Raw genomic sequence first — 13,589 nt, forward strand, 5'->3', positions numbered from 1 at the left:
AGAAGTAGTATTGGAACACGAACGAACATCAGGATGACACAGCTTGAAGCATGCTAGAAGCCTGGTGTTTTTGACTGCCGAAATCAGATCATTCGCATAAATCAGAAATAAGACCGAGCCAAGAACAGATCCCTGATTCAAACCAAAATAAACAATAGCTAGCCAGGGCCTGAGATGAAACAGCAATCACCTCCGATTACATTAATTTGTATTGCAGTTGGCAAATATCCATAAGCAGGTCATACAGATGCAATTAGCAAATCACCCGCTTTGTCGAGCGTTGAGGTGTAGTTTAAACTAAGGCAACTCTTAATCCTTAGTTTCTGTCATAAATATAATCCACTTTCGATGTTAACTCAATGCGAAAAAAATGACTACTGAATGGAAAGCTGTACCTTATCCTTGCTCTTATTTCTTTGTGACAGTCTCGCTTGTATAAAATACATATTTTATAGCTCTCCCTATTATTAATAGCTTTCCTTAAACATTTTTGAATTTTCAAAATAGTCTCAGAAAAATTGGACTCACTGAAATATATTCTCTTAATACTGCCTCATCTTCATTCTCTGTTTTGTTTGACGATCTAATTAGTATTCTCTTTTTGGTTTTCTTGATTATGCCAATTCCTTTTCTGGTTGGGTTTTCTTGCAATTGAATAGTTAGTTTTTCCCTTGCATTGCAAGGCTTTAAAATTTTATAGCGGAACTGTGTTGTTATTACTATGAGCTGTGTTCGCTGTTTACTAGGTTGCAGCTACCGCTGCATTTGTGATCTTTGCTTATTTTAATCTCTTATTTGATAAAACTAACCGTAAATACAGCTCGTAGAATCCGTACTGTTATCCTTTAATCTTACCAACTGTAGCTTAATTAGTAGCTACCTTTTCCCGTTCGTTTTATTTTATTTCATTTCTGTAGCTTTCATTTCAAAGTGCCATTTTAGCGATAACGCATCTTTTTCGGAACAGTTCAGTTTTTGTTTGAAAATTCCGTTGAATATGTCCTGTGTAGAATATCATAACAGTAAAATGTTTTCTTTTACTTTAATTAACAACAAAAGCCACAATTAAAAAGTAAAGTGTCATCTAGGACCGTTGCGTCACCAAATACACTCAAAATTTGGTGGAAAAATTCATATTGAAATTGAAATCTAAACAAAAAGGAAATAGAATTATAGAAATAGAATCAAGAGTTAGAATTTTAAATTTGAACAGCATACTAAATGAAAGTATACTAAATAGTTCGGCTTCACGCCTGGAAACCTTTATTAATACCATATTAAAGATCCAGCCTTTAGGGGGGGGGAGTGAGACAAGTATTTTATGCATGGAATGATGGGACGAAGGGATGAGGGTTGTTATGTGGGTCTTGCTTCAATGTGTGCGCTTGTAAATTTCAATTCGGAATTTGTCAATAATATTTTATTTAGAACCATTTTGAGGGAGGCTCTTAATTTCTGTATGTAGGCACGGCTATTACCATGCTATTGAATTACAGCTTCTAATTGAAGACTGTAAAGTGATTATATACGAGTAGCTTCCTTCTATCCTTTTCATTTTTTTTTGTATTTTTACATAACATCTTTAAATTAGGTGTTGTTTTCTTAGACCACACTGCCGTTCTAAGACGAACAAATAAACGTTCAAATGGGGACAAATCAACTTATTTAGACAGTTTTTTTTGTATCTTAAGATCAAACACCGGTAGTTCGCCAAGCAGAAAATGAGACTAATATATATAATCTTGTAAAATCATAAAGATCTAACTGGCTAAGCTAATAATATTTACAGACATACTCATAAGAGAGGAGTTAGACAACCAAGCAATTAACCACGAGAAAAAATGAGCATTTTGTTGATTCCATCAACCTGGGGTAATAAAACCATCAAGTAATTATATCGATTTTTAATTAATTAATTAAAATCCTCCCTTGTGTAAGATTGCTCTCTGTAGTAAAATCTAAACTTCTTTAAATATTATTTTTAGGACTCTGTAACAGAAGTTGCTTTCAGTCATGATGGAATGTATGCAGCAGTTGGTAACCTTAGTGGTGTTATCAAGGTTTTTAAGGTTGGCGATCAAGGTCTTGAGTGGAGTTTTGAAATTGATGATCTGAATGTAAGTCATGCGTGACATCTTATGTTTTTCCTAATGAAAATTAAATTTTCGTAGTTATGCTGAATTCTACGTAGCTATGCTCTTAGCTGAATTTAATTTGGGTCTAACTTTAAGAAGTAGTATAGACATAATAATATGTATGTAGTAAGATACTAAAAATAGTGGCTATGGCATTTTTACGAATTTTGTGAGCGTTTTCGATTATCAATAACTTGAGTGGAAAAGGAGTTTAACCGATTAGTCTATCATTTTAACATTTAATATATATTAAACATTAGATAGGTGAAATTGTCTATTTTAAGACATTCAAAATAAATAGATAAGACAAACCTAAACATATTCAACAAAGAGCTGTTCAAAGTGAAGGCTATCTTTCATCAAATAATTTTTTTTAAACATCAAAAGACAAAAATAACACAACTAACAAGAAAGAAAAAAGAATGAAAGAACTAAGAGCAGGAGAGGGGAAAACGAGGCTACCCTGGTGTAATGAAACCACAATACAGCACCAAAAGACATTAAATACCAATCAACACGATATCAATTCAGACATCATATAAAACACCAAAAGATAAAAATAACACAACTAGCTAGAACAAAAGAGGAATGAAATTAGCTAAGATCAGGAGAATGGCAAAGGAGGGTACCCTGGCGTAATGAAGCCATGGTACTACAAAAAGTTCCGCAAAAGGGATTATTCCGTCGTCAAAAGCAAATGATGCGTTCTCTTAATTTCGTTTTAAAAGGGTAGCTATTTTAATTCTCTATATTTAATATTTAATCTAAGTTTAGTCACTGTGACAGGGCCTTGATATCATACTAAAAAACGAGTGTTTCGACAATTCACCGAAGGGAATCTATATGTTCTAAAAAAAAGTCGAACAAATAACTAAACAAAAGCGGGCAATAAAAATATTCAAATCATAATAGATAATACTTTGGAAACTTAATATAATTATACCGATTTGACAACTGCAAATCCTTAAGTTGGCCACGATTTGTTACATTAAGAAATAAGAATATACTTTATATTTATAAATATATCGTTAAATTGTATAAAGTCTGTTTTCTTTCTAAAAATTGTTTGAATTAATAATTTTTTTCACGTTTGAATGACCAGTTGATAAGATTCAAAATGTTTTCAATTGTGGGAAAATTAATTGAACGCATGAAGACAGTTCGAACTTAATTCCTTAGAGGTCAATGAGCGAGAGTTCATTCCATAATTCAACAAAATTTTTAATAGCAAAATTCTTAATTTAACATTTTTTTCAAAGAAAACATTTCTGAATGATACGAACGGGCTACCCCGGTGTAATGAAACAATACACCGCTATTGCACCGATATGTTTAAGGGCTATATTGCAGTTATTTATTTTAGAGCTCTCATGCTTTTTTTTGAATACCAGAATCAAACAGTCTTATGTAAATGCAAATATATAAGCTATAATTCTTGAAAAGCTTTTGAGACTTCATACTTCAATGCATAAACTAGCCCTAAATGGCCCCTTATAGGGAGGGAGGCAAATTAAACATTATTCATCCCTCTGAAAGACAGAATAGTGCCAGATATAATAATATTAATGAAAAATATAGTCATCTAATAGAAAATGCAGAAGCTCATGACTAGAGCTCTTTCACTAAGACTATAAATTGCTATGTTAAAGGAATAACAAATCAAGTAATGAATAAAACATCCTGATTTGGCCTTGATATAGGATATTTGCCACAATTGTAATTAAGGGAATTTTGATTACTCCGAAGAATTTTTCAGATATGATTAGCAACGTTCAAGAGCTAGTGACATGCTTCAGCGTTGTAAATAAATAAATAAAAAAAAGGGAAAAAAGTTGCCTTGAACTAACTCATCTGAAAAAAAAAGAAATCAGAACTTCTCTCTTGTCTGCAACCTCTTAAACAATCGTTTATCACACTGATTACATGTAATCATTAACTTCTGTTCCATCTCAAATCGTATTCGCATTTTCTTGGTCTAGCAGTTCTTCCTGTGGAAAAAGCATGGTCGTAAGGATTATTTGCCTTTGGCTTTATAAGTATTTAATGAGAGATTTAAGGTAATTAATACTTGAAAGATGTCGAAGAAGCAGTTCTCTAGTAATACTTTAAAAATGTATTGCTAAATATAAATTTTGGTAAATATTTGAAAAAAGGGACAAAAACCGTACCATGAAATGCCAATAAATAAGTATAAAATGAAAACTTGACAATTAAGGTAAAGTGTAGTCGTAAAAAAAAATAATTTTAATTGCTTTGTTGGTAATTCTTATTGGTTAATCTAAATAGAAGAATGCCAGTAAAAGAAATGAGGATCACCAATTATGTTTTAAAAAGTGTGGTCTAATTTTTTCCATTTCTACTTGCAGTGGCTAAAGTGGCATTTTCGAGCACACGTCCTATTTGCTGGTGACATTTCTGGCTCTATGTGGATGTGGCAGATTCCCTCTGGCATGTGTAAAACGTTTTCTGGTGACGGGAAATCAAACAACTGTGGAGTACTTTTTCATAGTGGTTGGCATTTTTTCATTCTAAGATGTATTCTTTGGTGATGTTAATGTCTTACAGTTGATAGTCTGTGGGGGGGGGGTTTAAGTGCTGGCCAAACAGCTGACTCCTATTGTTTGGTCTTTGCTCAGCATTTTACCTTTATCCCTGCAATTATAGAAATAATAGGAATTATTACCTAATCATAGTGATACTAAACTTAAGCCTTAGTAAAAGAAGAAAAACCAGCTATAACTATGTTAAAGGCCAAAACGATTGCTAAATTTTTAGAAGGAATTAAAGCGGGAGATTTTGGAAAATTGAATATGGAGCCATTTTGGGAAATGGAGCCATTTGGGAAATATGGAGATTTTGGGAAATGGAATTGGAAATGGAATATGTTCATACAAGATTCGTTTTTTATTATTGTCAGACGTTCTGATCCTTGTATTTGGACACATGCTCGTTAGCTTCCCTTGATCCTATTTTTCAATAGGCGGTAAGGTTTCAAGCAATTTTATTTAGTACGTGCCGTGGATGTTTAAGACCACAATGGTTCCTATTTTTGTTCATAACGTCAAAAATCATTAAATGGCTCTTGTTTTGCTTCGCAAATATTGAGTAGCTTACGAAGACCACTATGCCTTTCTGTCATGCAAAGGAAAAACTGTCTTGAGAACCTAGCTGTTCTCTTTCACCCCCCCCCCTCTTTAAAATGACATGAATATGTTAGCACATACACGAAATAAATAAAATAGAAACAGCACTAACCCAAAATAGGAAGGCAAGGTTATAGTTAGATAAAAAAGGAATGTATGAAAGCAATGAATGGCAGGTTAACGTAAAGAATAAAATACTGTATAAAGGAATTGTGATATCTTCGCGTAGAACCTATTCATGTGCTTTCCGAAAGGATTGATGGAATTGGTATTGAATTTTGCTTTTGCCACATTGCTTTTGCTTTTGCTTTAGCTCAACGAAGATCGAAGCAAAAGTTACCATCACGTCATACGGCATTGTCTGCTTTTTTTGGTCATTTTCACGAAGCTTTCAACTTAATATCACCGAATTTGGTGGATCTGAATGCTCAATATTATATTTTTATATAAATTTTGCAAAAAAATTCCTATGGGCAATCATTTTTACGTATTCCTTCTTTTTATTCTTTTTTTGAAAAATGATTTTGTTGCTTAATGTGTCTGTACACTATGCAAGTTTTTGGTATCTCTATTTATGAGATCCTGTGTTTTTAATGTTTCAATGTAATACTATCATTTTTTTTATTGTTTGATAGCTCAAATTTCAGAAGGTATTTTCTGCAATGTATTGACAAGTAAGAATAGGACACTTTTTGTGTGTGGTTTTTTTTCTTTTTTTTTATAAGTAAACTAGTCTTAAAGAAAAATAACTGTCATAATTCTGGTTTGCTGAATGCGGGAAAGATTGAATCCCTTGATACAACTATCTTATATTTCAATGCAATTTAAAGTTTTGTAATTTAAAACTTATTGCGATATCACATATACCATTAAGATTTTAAACCTGAAGAGACGTTTTTAAATTAAATTCTTAATATTTACCGCTTTAGGTCCTAAATTAGTACTTATTAAAATAATCAGTTTTATAATATTAATTTCTGTCTACGGCATTAATTCTGTTCGAGGATTTGCCATATTGAATTTTGCTATTGAATTTTGCCGCATCTTGCCTTTGTCTTCTTTTTATTTATAGTGATCATTTCTTGCACATCTGTAGACAGGAATTGCTCAATCTTTTAAGGAAAATTGAATTTTTTTTTCTGTGCGAGTGTCGAATGGTCCTAAGAGCACCCCTTTGGTGGGAATCTCTGCTTGCTATTTGTTGCTATGGCTCTGTGACCATTTAATAATAGTTTAGTTCATGAAAATATTTTTTTACTATATTTTTATATGTTTAATGCGTTTGGTTTAATATGTTGTAACCATCATATTTAAAAACATTCATTTTCCATACTATCAGTTCCTTCAAAGCCTTATTACTTTTTGAATAATTTAAAACCGTCTCTAACTATCTCTTACGAAATAAATATTATCTTTCGCTTCTACATTATCAGCAATTTTTTGTTTCCTACGTCTTTTCCACTATTCAGGATTTCTTTCTTATTCCAGGAGATCGCTTTGCTTGTGTTTATGCGGATGGAACTGTTAAAATATGGAATTTAAAAACGTCAACCCCTGTGCATACTATGAGTGAAACTAGTTGTCACGATGATGAAGTTGCAATGATGAAGTTATGTATTGATATCAACAAAAGTGATCAAATACTGATGACCGGTGGGGCTGATGGAAGTGTGACTTTTTATAATCCTAAAACTGGTGTGGTAGGCCGCCCTTTTTTTTGTTATTTGTGTTTTAGCGAGTTATGTAGGAAGTTCTAAAAACAGAAACTTTCTGATAGAATACAAAAAATTTCAGTATCTAAATCCAAGGTTGCATAGCAAGAAGACATAAGCGGCACAGTAGATCCAGTAAGACACAAAAGGGAAAAAGAGAAAAATAGATTTTGCGCAAATAAGTCGCTTTGCAACTGAGTATCTGGAATTAGGCCTCTTTGGCGTTCATAATGATGTCTTTACTTTTCATTAAATTATAAAGATACTGGGTTATTTTTATGTATATTTATCAGCTGCGTTTGTGGACCCTTCAATAGGGACGATTTGTCTATGTGTTCGGGTTTTTTAAAGTGTGCCATTTTTTCCTCAACTATATGTTTACAGCTATATCTCTTTAGCTTAAAAAAACGGTTTACGCTTATTTTTTAGGCCAAAAACATGGCTAGTCTTTATTTTGTTCATTTTTCTTTTCTTAGTTTTCATATGTAGTAGTAAGATGGACTAACCCAGCAATACTACAGTGTGCCGCTAGTTAGGCAATTACCATTTTTGAAGTGATGAAGTAACTCATGGATTAACTTAGCCTTTTAATTACTAAATTACTTTAATTAAGATAGCCTTTTAATTACTCTTTTCTTTATTTCACTTTTCAATTTATCGCCGGATGAAGCGTTTTGCCAAATATTTCCACCCATAATTAACATGAGGAAAGTAATTCAATCATTCGATTTATATAAAGAAAAAACAGAAAAAAAATTACAGTACCTTCGACCCCACAAAGACTCTTTGGCCTTTGAGAGTAGGAGACTAAACATTACATGAAGTAAAAACACTAATAATTGATAATCGCACTCTTTATTTGATAATCGCAATTAAACTACAACACAAATTAAGCATTAAATTCAGCACTAAATAAATTAAATAGTAGTACAAAAAGAAGTTGCAAAGGACTATAGAGGGGGAAAATGGAAAGGAGGAGAGAACTAACTCTCTAGGCGTAAGAGGTGACCAGTTAGCTCTTTCTAATTTTTCCATAAGAATGACATAGGTAGGCAGTTTTAATAGGTAGGAAATTTCAAATGGAGGCACAGCATAAAACTGGATTAAAATCTGATAATATGGTTTACGTTTTATGAATGAAAATATCCTTGTTACTTCTTAGAGAAAAAAAAAACACGCGATTCCTTTCGTAGTTCTGAATTTAAAAGACATAATTGTTTGAAGAAATTAGGGAGGAGTCCATAAAAATAACTAAAAATGAAACAAGAGGAAAACAAGATGTATGTGGATTGACCATCCAATAAATTCATGCTAAGCTGGCCTGTCCCCTCAGTTACTAATTTAATTGCTCTGTTATATATTTTGAAAACAGGGAGGGTAAAAGAAGAGAACGTTGATAGTCATACTGTAGGACAGTAGTACTGTTGGCACAAGTGATGCTACTCATGAGTTATTATTCATGCCTCGTGTCTGGCACTGATGATTTTGGATTTTCTTTTTTATGTTTGCCAAGCTAACTCATTTAAACATATCTCTAGAGACTGAGGAGCTTTGTTGGAATATGGCTGAAAGCTGTAGCGCTTGAGTAATGCTGCAAGAACTATGTACAAGGTCCTTTTTTAGGATCAGATGGTTAAAAAAGGAAAGGCCACAGTTATCATTAAAGTGGTATAGTCTCAAGTAGAATATATAAATTACTATCTCCTTTGGATAATAAAAGGAAAAGAAACGTTTCCAGGTGTAATCTGTTTAAACAGAGTCTGGAGAATTAATAAGAGTTAGGGTAGCGTGCAGACTTCAAACTCTGCCGGTTAATAAATATATAAAAGAAGATAAATAAATATAAGAAGAAGTGCTAAAAATAACCCGTACCTAAGACTTGAGATAAAATGAACACAAAACAAGAGTTGAAAAGAGCAAAGGTTTTATTTCTGAAAAGAATTATGGTTTTCGGTTTTAAACGTATCGTTCTAAAAAGAAAATAAAAAGAGACTTATAACTTGCAATATAAGTACAATGTTTGCATAATCTTCATACCGAAATAGAAGTTTTACGATATTAAGATTAACTAACTGATAACTAAGTAAACTAACATGTGAGCAAAAAAAATGTTCCATAATATTTAAATTATTACAGTAAGACTCAATATCACGCTTTAGAAAAAAAAAGAAGTAAAATTGCATTATGAAACTCAAAGGAACAATTTATTTGTACTCACATTTTAAGCCAAGCAACTAATACAAGTAAGCTCCCAAAACCGACTACCCTTTCCAAATCCTTTTCATGCATCATCTACAATCTTGTTTTTCACTTGGTACTTGTTATGATTCAAAGAATGCAAACAAATACACTTCCAAGGCGAAAACAAGAAGAGATTTGTCCCTTAGTAAACAACACGTATTAACGTTATACTTGCAATAACAAGAAATTCTTACACAGAGAAGAGTCGCATGAACTATATACACCCCATAGTCAAGTTCATGCGAAGAGTTTTTCGGTTAATCTCGAATTTTCTTCCAGGATATCTGTAAAACAAGCTGTGGTAGGGACGCCAGTGATTCTATAGAAGCAGTATCGTTTTCCCCGCCTTCATATCATCTCGCAGCAATAGGAACTTTGATGGGAAACTTAACAATATGGGATATAAGCACAATGGTGAGCATTTAAGCATTGCGGATGTTTTTTGTTTTTAAGAAGTAGCTCTGGTACATATGAAAGGTTCATTAGTAAAGTAGATTAATTCTAGACAAAGAATCGTTCTGAAATACAAGCTCTAGAATTTAAGACCAGTTTACTGTGGCATATGTTATAATTTCCCGGTAAAGGCTGGTAAAAGAGGAATCAGATCTATTGTTGTATTGGTATTTTATAGGTGTTTCTATGCCTTCTTAAGGCTCAGTATCTTGTACCCTGAAAGAGTCTGTCTTCATTTATCTGTTTATTCTTACCTACCTTGCGAAGAACATGGGAATTCGGGTCTAGGCTTTTTTTATTTGCTTGACTTTTTTTTGCAGATATCCTAGCTTTTCTTCCAAAATTATACTGAAAGCTGCTTGAAATAATACTTTAATCTCTAACAGCATATCATGGTTGTGACATGTGCCACGACCTATCAAAGAACGGAGTCCAGCCCATAGTAACCAAAAACTTGAAAAAGTGTTTTGCAGAAAACTGTCAAGTGAGGAAGGATCTCTATTTGATTATAGTGCAAAGCCGCCTGAGGCCACATATTTGGCTGATTTTAGCCTATTTTAGATAATTTATTTACTCTCCCAGTCTCTTTTAAGACGTATTAAGTGGGTGAAAAGCCCAACTCCCTTGAATGCTTTCAAATGGCTTAAATTTTGGGAAGTGAATTTGTCTCCGATTCTCCAAAATTCTTGCGTACGCCGCGGCAAACTGGTGTTGAAGCTACTGCGCTATTGGTACCATGCTCAGATACTTCCTTTTCATTTTTGTTTTGATTATTATATGAGCTATAAATTGCACGTGTGTTGTGATGTTATATTTTCCTATTCAACACAATGGAAGTGTTACAGCCTGTTGTATTCTGCTCTTAATTAAAATCTTTTTCTGTTTTTATTTGTCAGTTAGTAGTGTCTTGGTCCAAATATAGCAAAATTTAACTGGTCATAACTCTTTAGAATCAAGACTGAAATTGGTCTTCGCTTTTTTCTTTTCCTTTTTTGAATCGACAAATCCAAATGTAATCATGTCCATCTCAGTCCATGATTTCCAACCTTGTATAGTAAATAAAGTTACTTTCACAAATTTTCAAATTCTAGCACGCAGCTCGAGTCCGACTCGAGCTGTAAGTTTCAAGCTCTTGGTTTTCAGCTGTAAAGACAAGGCTAGGAGTTACAAGGAGTTAATTTCTTATATTGCTTCTTGTGGACTTGGTCAAGTTGACTTCTTAAGGGTTTGTTTAATTTTTTTATGTTAGCAAAAACAAAAAGTAAATCACATGGTTTCAAAATAATAACCCTCAGAAAATATTGGGATAGAGATTCTAAAGCTTTAATTTCATCGAATTATTTTTTATATCATAAGATGAATTATTTTTTTAATGATAACTATGTATTACCAAAGCTTCTTTTCAAGTTAAGAATTTTACTTCATTGACAGAGTTGCGAAGACTACACTGTCTTTTTATCGTGCATAACTTTCTTAAAAAAATTAGCTCTTCTCTGTCACTTTTTCCCCTCAAAGCGTCATGAGTATATCATGACGTATGTCATGAGTATGTCACACTCAAAGCATGAGTTTGTCAGTGTGCACATAATGCTAACAAAAATAAAACAACAAAAAAAATCCAACATAGTAAATTTTGTTCGAAGGTCAATGCATTTAGATAAAAAGGAATGTAATGAAAGTGATAAATTACATGTTAAAATAACGCATGAAATACTAGGAGTTAAATTTAGGAGGATTTAACTCAGACCCTAACTTATCCATACTTTTGATCACATTGTTTAAAGTTTCCAATGGGAGAGAAATCGGTCGAAATAGAACTTTAGATAAAATATGTTCTAACGCAAAAAACAAAAATCAAACCAAAAATTCAAGGCACTGATCCTTACGAAGTCTCCTTGACCTTTAGAGTTTATAGTTGGACTTTAGCACTTACGTTAATGGAGCCTTAATATGTTTTCGTGTTTCAAATGCTGATTCTTTAACGTTATGCTGTTAAAAAGTTTTCATTTAAAAGCTTTAGAGGCGAAATGATTTTAAAGTGTTTGGAGACACGACTTCGTGTGTTTGAAGAAAGAAATGTGTCCTTGAAGAAAGGTTAGATTTGTCTTAAAGACTCTCTTCTTTGGAGCAACTGGATTTTTTCCCATCTTCACTTTCTAAAAATTTTTCTAAAAATTTTTCCTCCTATCTTCACTTTCTAAAAGATTTTAACGCAATGATAGATTTTGTTTCCATTCTATTAGTATTCTTATTTCATTTTAGTTTTCTTTGTGTTTATTTCACCTCCCAACTCTGTCTTTGGAAAGGCAGACTGTATTCCGCCCTTATCATCTTGATTTTGGGAAATATTTTGGATATCTTCAATGGTTTTTCCCCTGAGGTTGTGATCATTTGTTTTTAATTTTATTTTGTGTTTCATACAAAGGCTGTTTCAAGCAAATATTGCGATTCTTTTGAAAAGCTTTTCAGAATAAGTTTTCCCTGTCTTGCCTTTTTAAACTGAAACAACCTTCCACCTCCCTCCTTCTAATGGGTGGTTTTACAAATCAGCCTTAGTAACGCAGGGTGTTGAGTGTCTTTTTTTGCCATAAATACCTTGCAAAATATTGAAAATTAATGTCTCATTGTTCATTCTGAAAATATTTATTAATAATCACCAGTTTTGGTAATGATTTGTAACTACGAAAGTTCCTTTTTGTAAAAAGTTTTAACTTCATTTAGAAGTGCTTATCTCTTGTGGTAGTTTTTGATGAAAAGTGATGTATATGGTCTGAGGCCACCTATAGACATTTTTCACCAAGATGGTGCTGAAATCAAATTGAAATATGGCTAATTATTTACACCGCCCTAAAACAATTACTGTTTCAGGCCTTAATGTAAAACATTTTCTTAGTCAGAGCGTTCCAGTTTGTCTTTCCCTGATGGAATTGTTCGACTGGCGTGGTCGCCTTTAGAAAATTCAGCAATTCTCCATACCGTCTCATTGGATGGTGTTGTTGCGACTATTGATGCTAGATCAAATACAGTTATTAAAAAACAACTTGGACATACCTCAAATATTCTGAATATGGATCTGTCTGTGTAAGTTTTGTCTATTCATTTCTTACACTCATAAACATCAACAACAAGACTTATCAACAATCAACGACAGACTTAGACATATTTTTCTCTTGTATCATTTCGAAAGATTTTTGCACTTATTTTATTTATTTACTATTTTAGCGCTATATTTAATTATTGTGGGTGGCAGGAAAAAGCAAAATAGTCAATTTGCTGATCGGTTAAATGTATATACCGCTAGTGTTACAGTAATTTTCAGTGCTAAAAAGTATGTTCGAAAAAAGGGAATTGGGGGGCAATTTTGTTTTTTCCAAGATATCTTTAAATACTACAAAAAAGAGATATTACTCAATAAAAATGCCAAAAAAGATATTTTTCAAAATATATAGAATGAGGATAATTTTAGAAGGGCAACACCACTGCCCCTGTTTTGACGTGTCTGTTTGCACAGATTCCTTCAAGATCTTTTGTTTTCGTAGCTCATCAAAGAGGCGGAAGATCTTTCAAATCCTAAGAAAATTTTATCCCCTCATCAAAGTTTGGGGAGCTTGGCTACAGTACCTGAAAAGCTTTAGTTCATATAACGCCTTTTGAAATACTGCAGCTGACCTGGCGTTATTTTACCCTCTACGTCTTTAGTTTTGAATGACGCGTTGGAATTGCCGAATTTCTGAATAACGCATTGTAAGTTATCACGGCCGACCTGACGTTATTTTGTTCTCTATTTTTCTACCAAAAAAGGAATCCCTGTCAAGATTTACAATTTGAACTTTTAGGTTTTGCTGGGACATGTGGACTTAAAATTGTATCTTTTCTTCCCCATAGACGTCTTAATTGGTAAAATG

General features: G+C 32.8%; 1 protein-coding gene across 1 annotated transcript in view; it reads left to right on the forward strand.

The window, feature by feature from the left end:
* The window catches only part of LOC148948458 (angio-associated migratory cell protein), a 137,744-nt gene extending 124,959 nt beyond the window's left edge, over positions 1-12,785 (forward strand). The window contains exons 4-8 of the mRNA XM_089093932.1: positions 1,986-2,117; positions 4,502-4,646; positions 6,767-6,978; positions 9,511-9,645; positions 12,578-12,785. Of these exons, the coding sequence (XP_088950058.1) occupies positions 1,986-2,117; positions 4,502-4,646; positions 6,767-6,978; positions 9,511-9,645; positions 12,578-12,769 (816 nt within the window). The 3' untranslated portion in view covers positions 12,770-12,785. The remainder of the gene's footprint in view (positions 1-1,985; positions 2,118-4,501; positions 4,647-6,766; positions 6,979-9,510; positions 9,646-12,577) is intronic.
* The last annotated feature ends 804 nt before the right edge of the window (positions 12,786-13,589 follow it).

Source organism: Artemia sp. Qi Xiang Cuo, chromosome 9 (assembly GCF_049724085.1).
Source record: "Artemia sp. Qi Xiang Cuo chromosome 9, ASM4972408v1, whole genome shotgun sequence".
NCBI lineage: Eukaryota > Metazoa > Arthropoda > Branchiopoda > Anostraca > Artemiidae > Artemia > Artemia sp. Qi Xiang Cuo.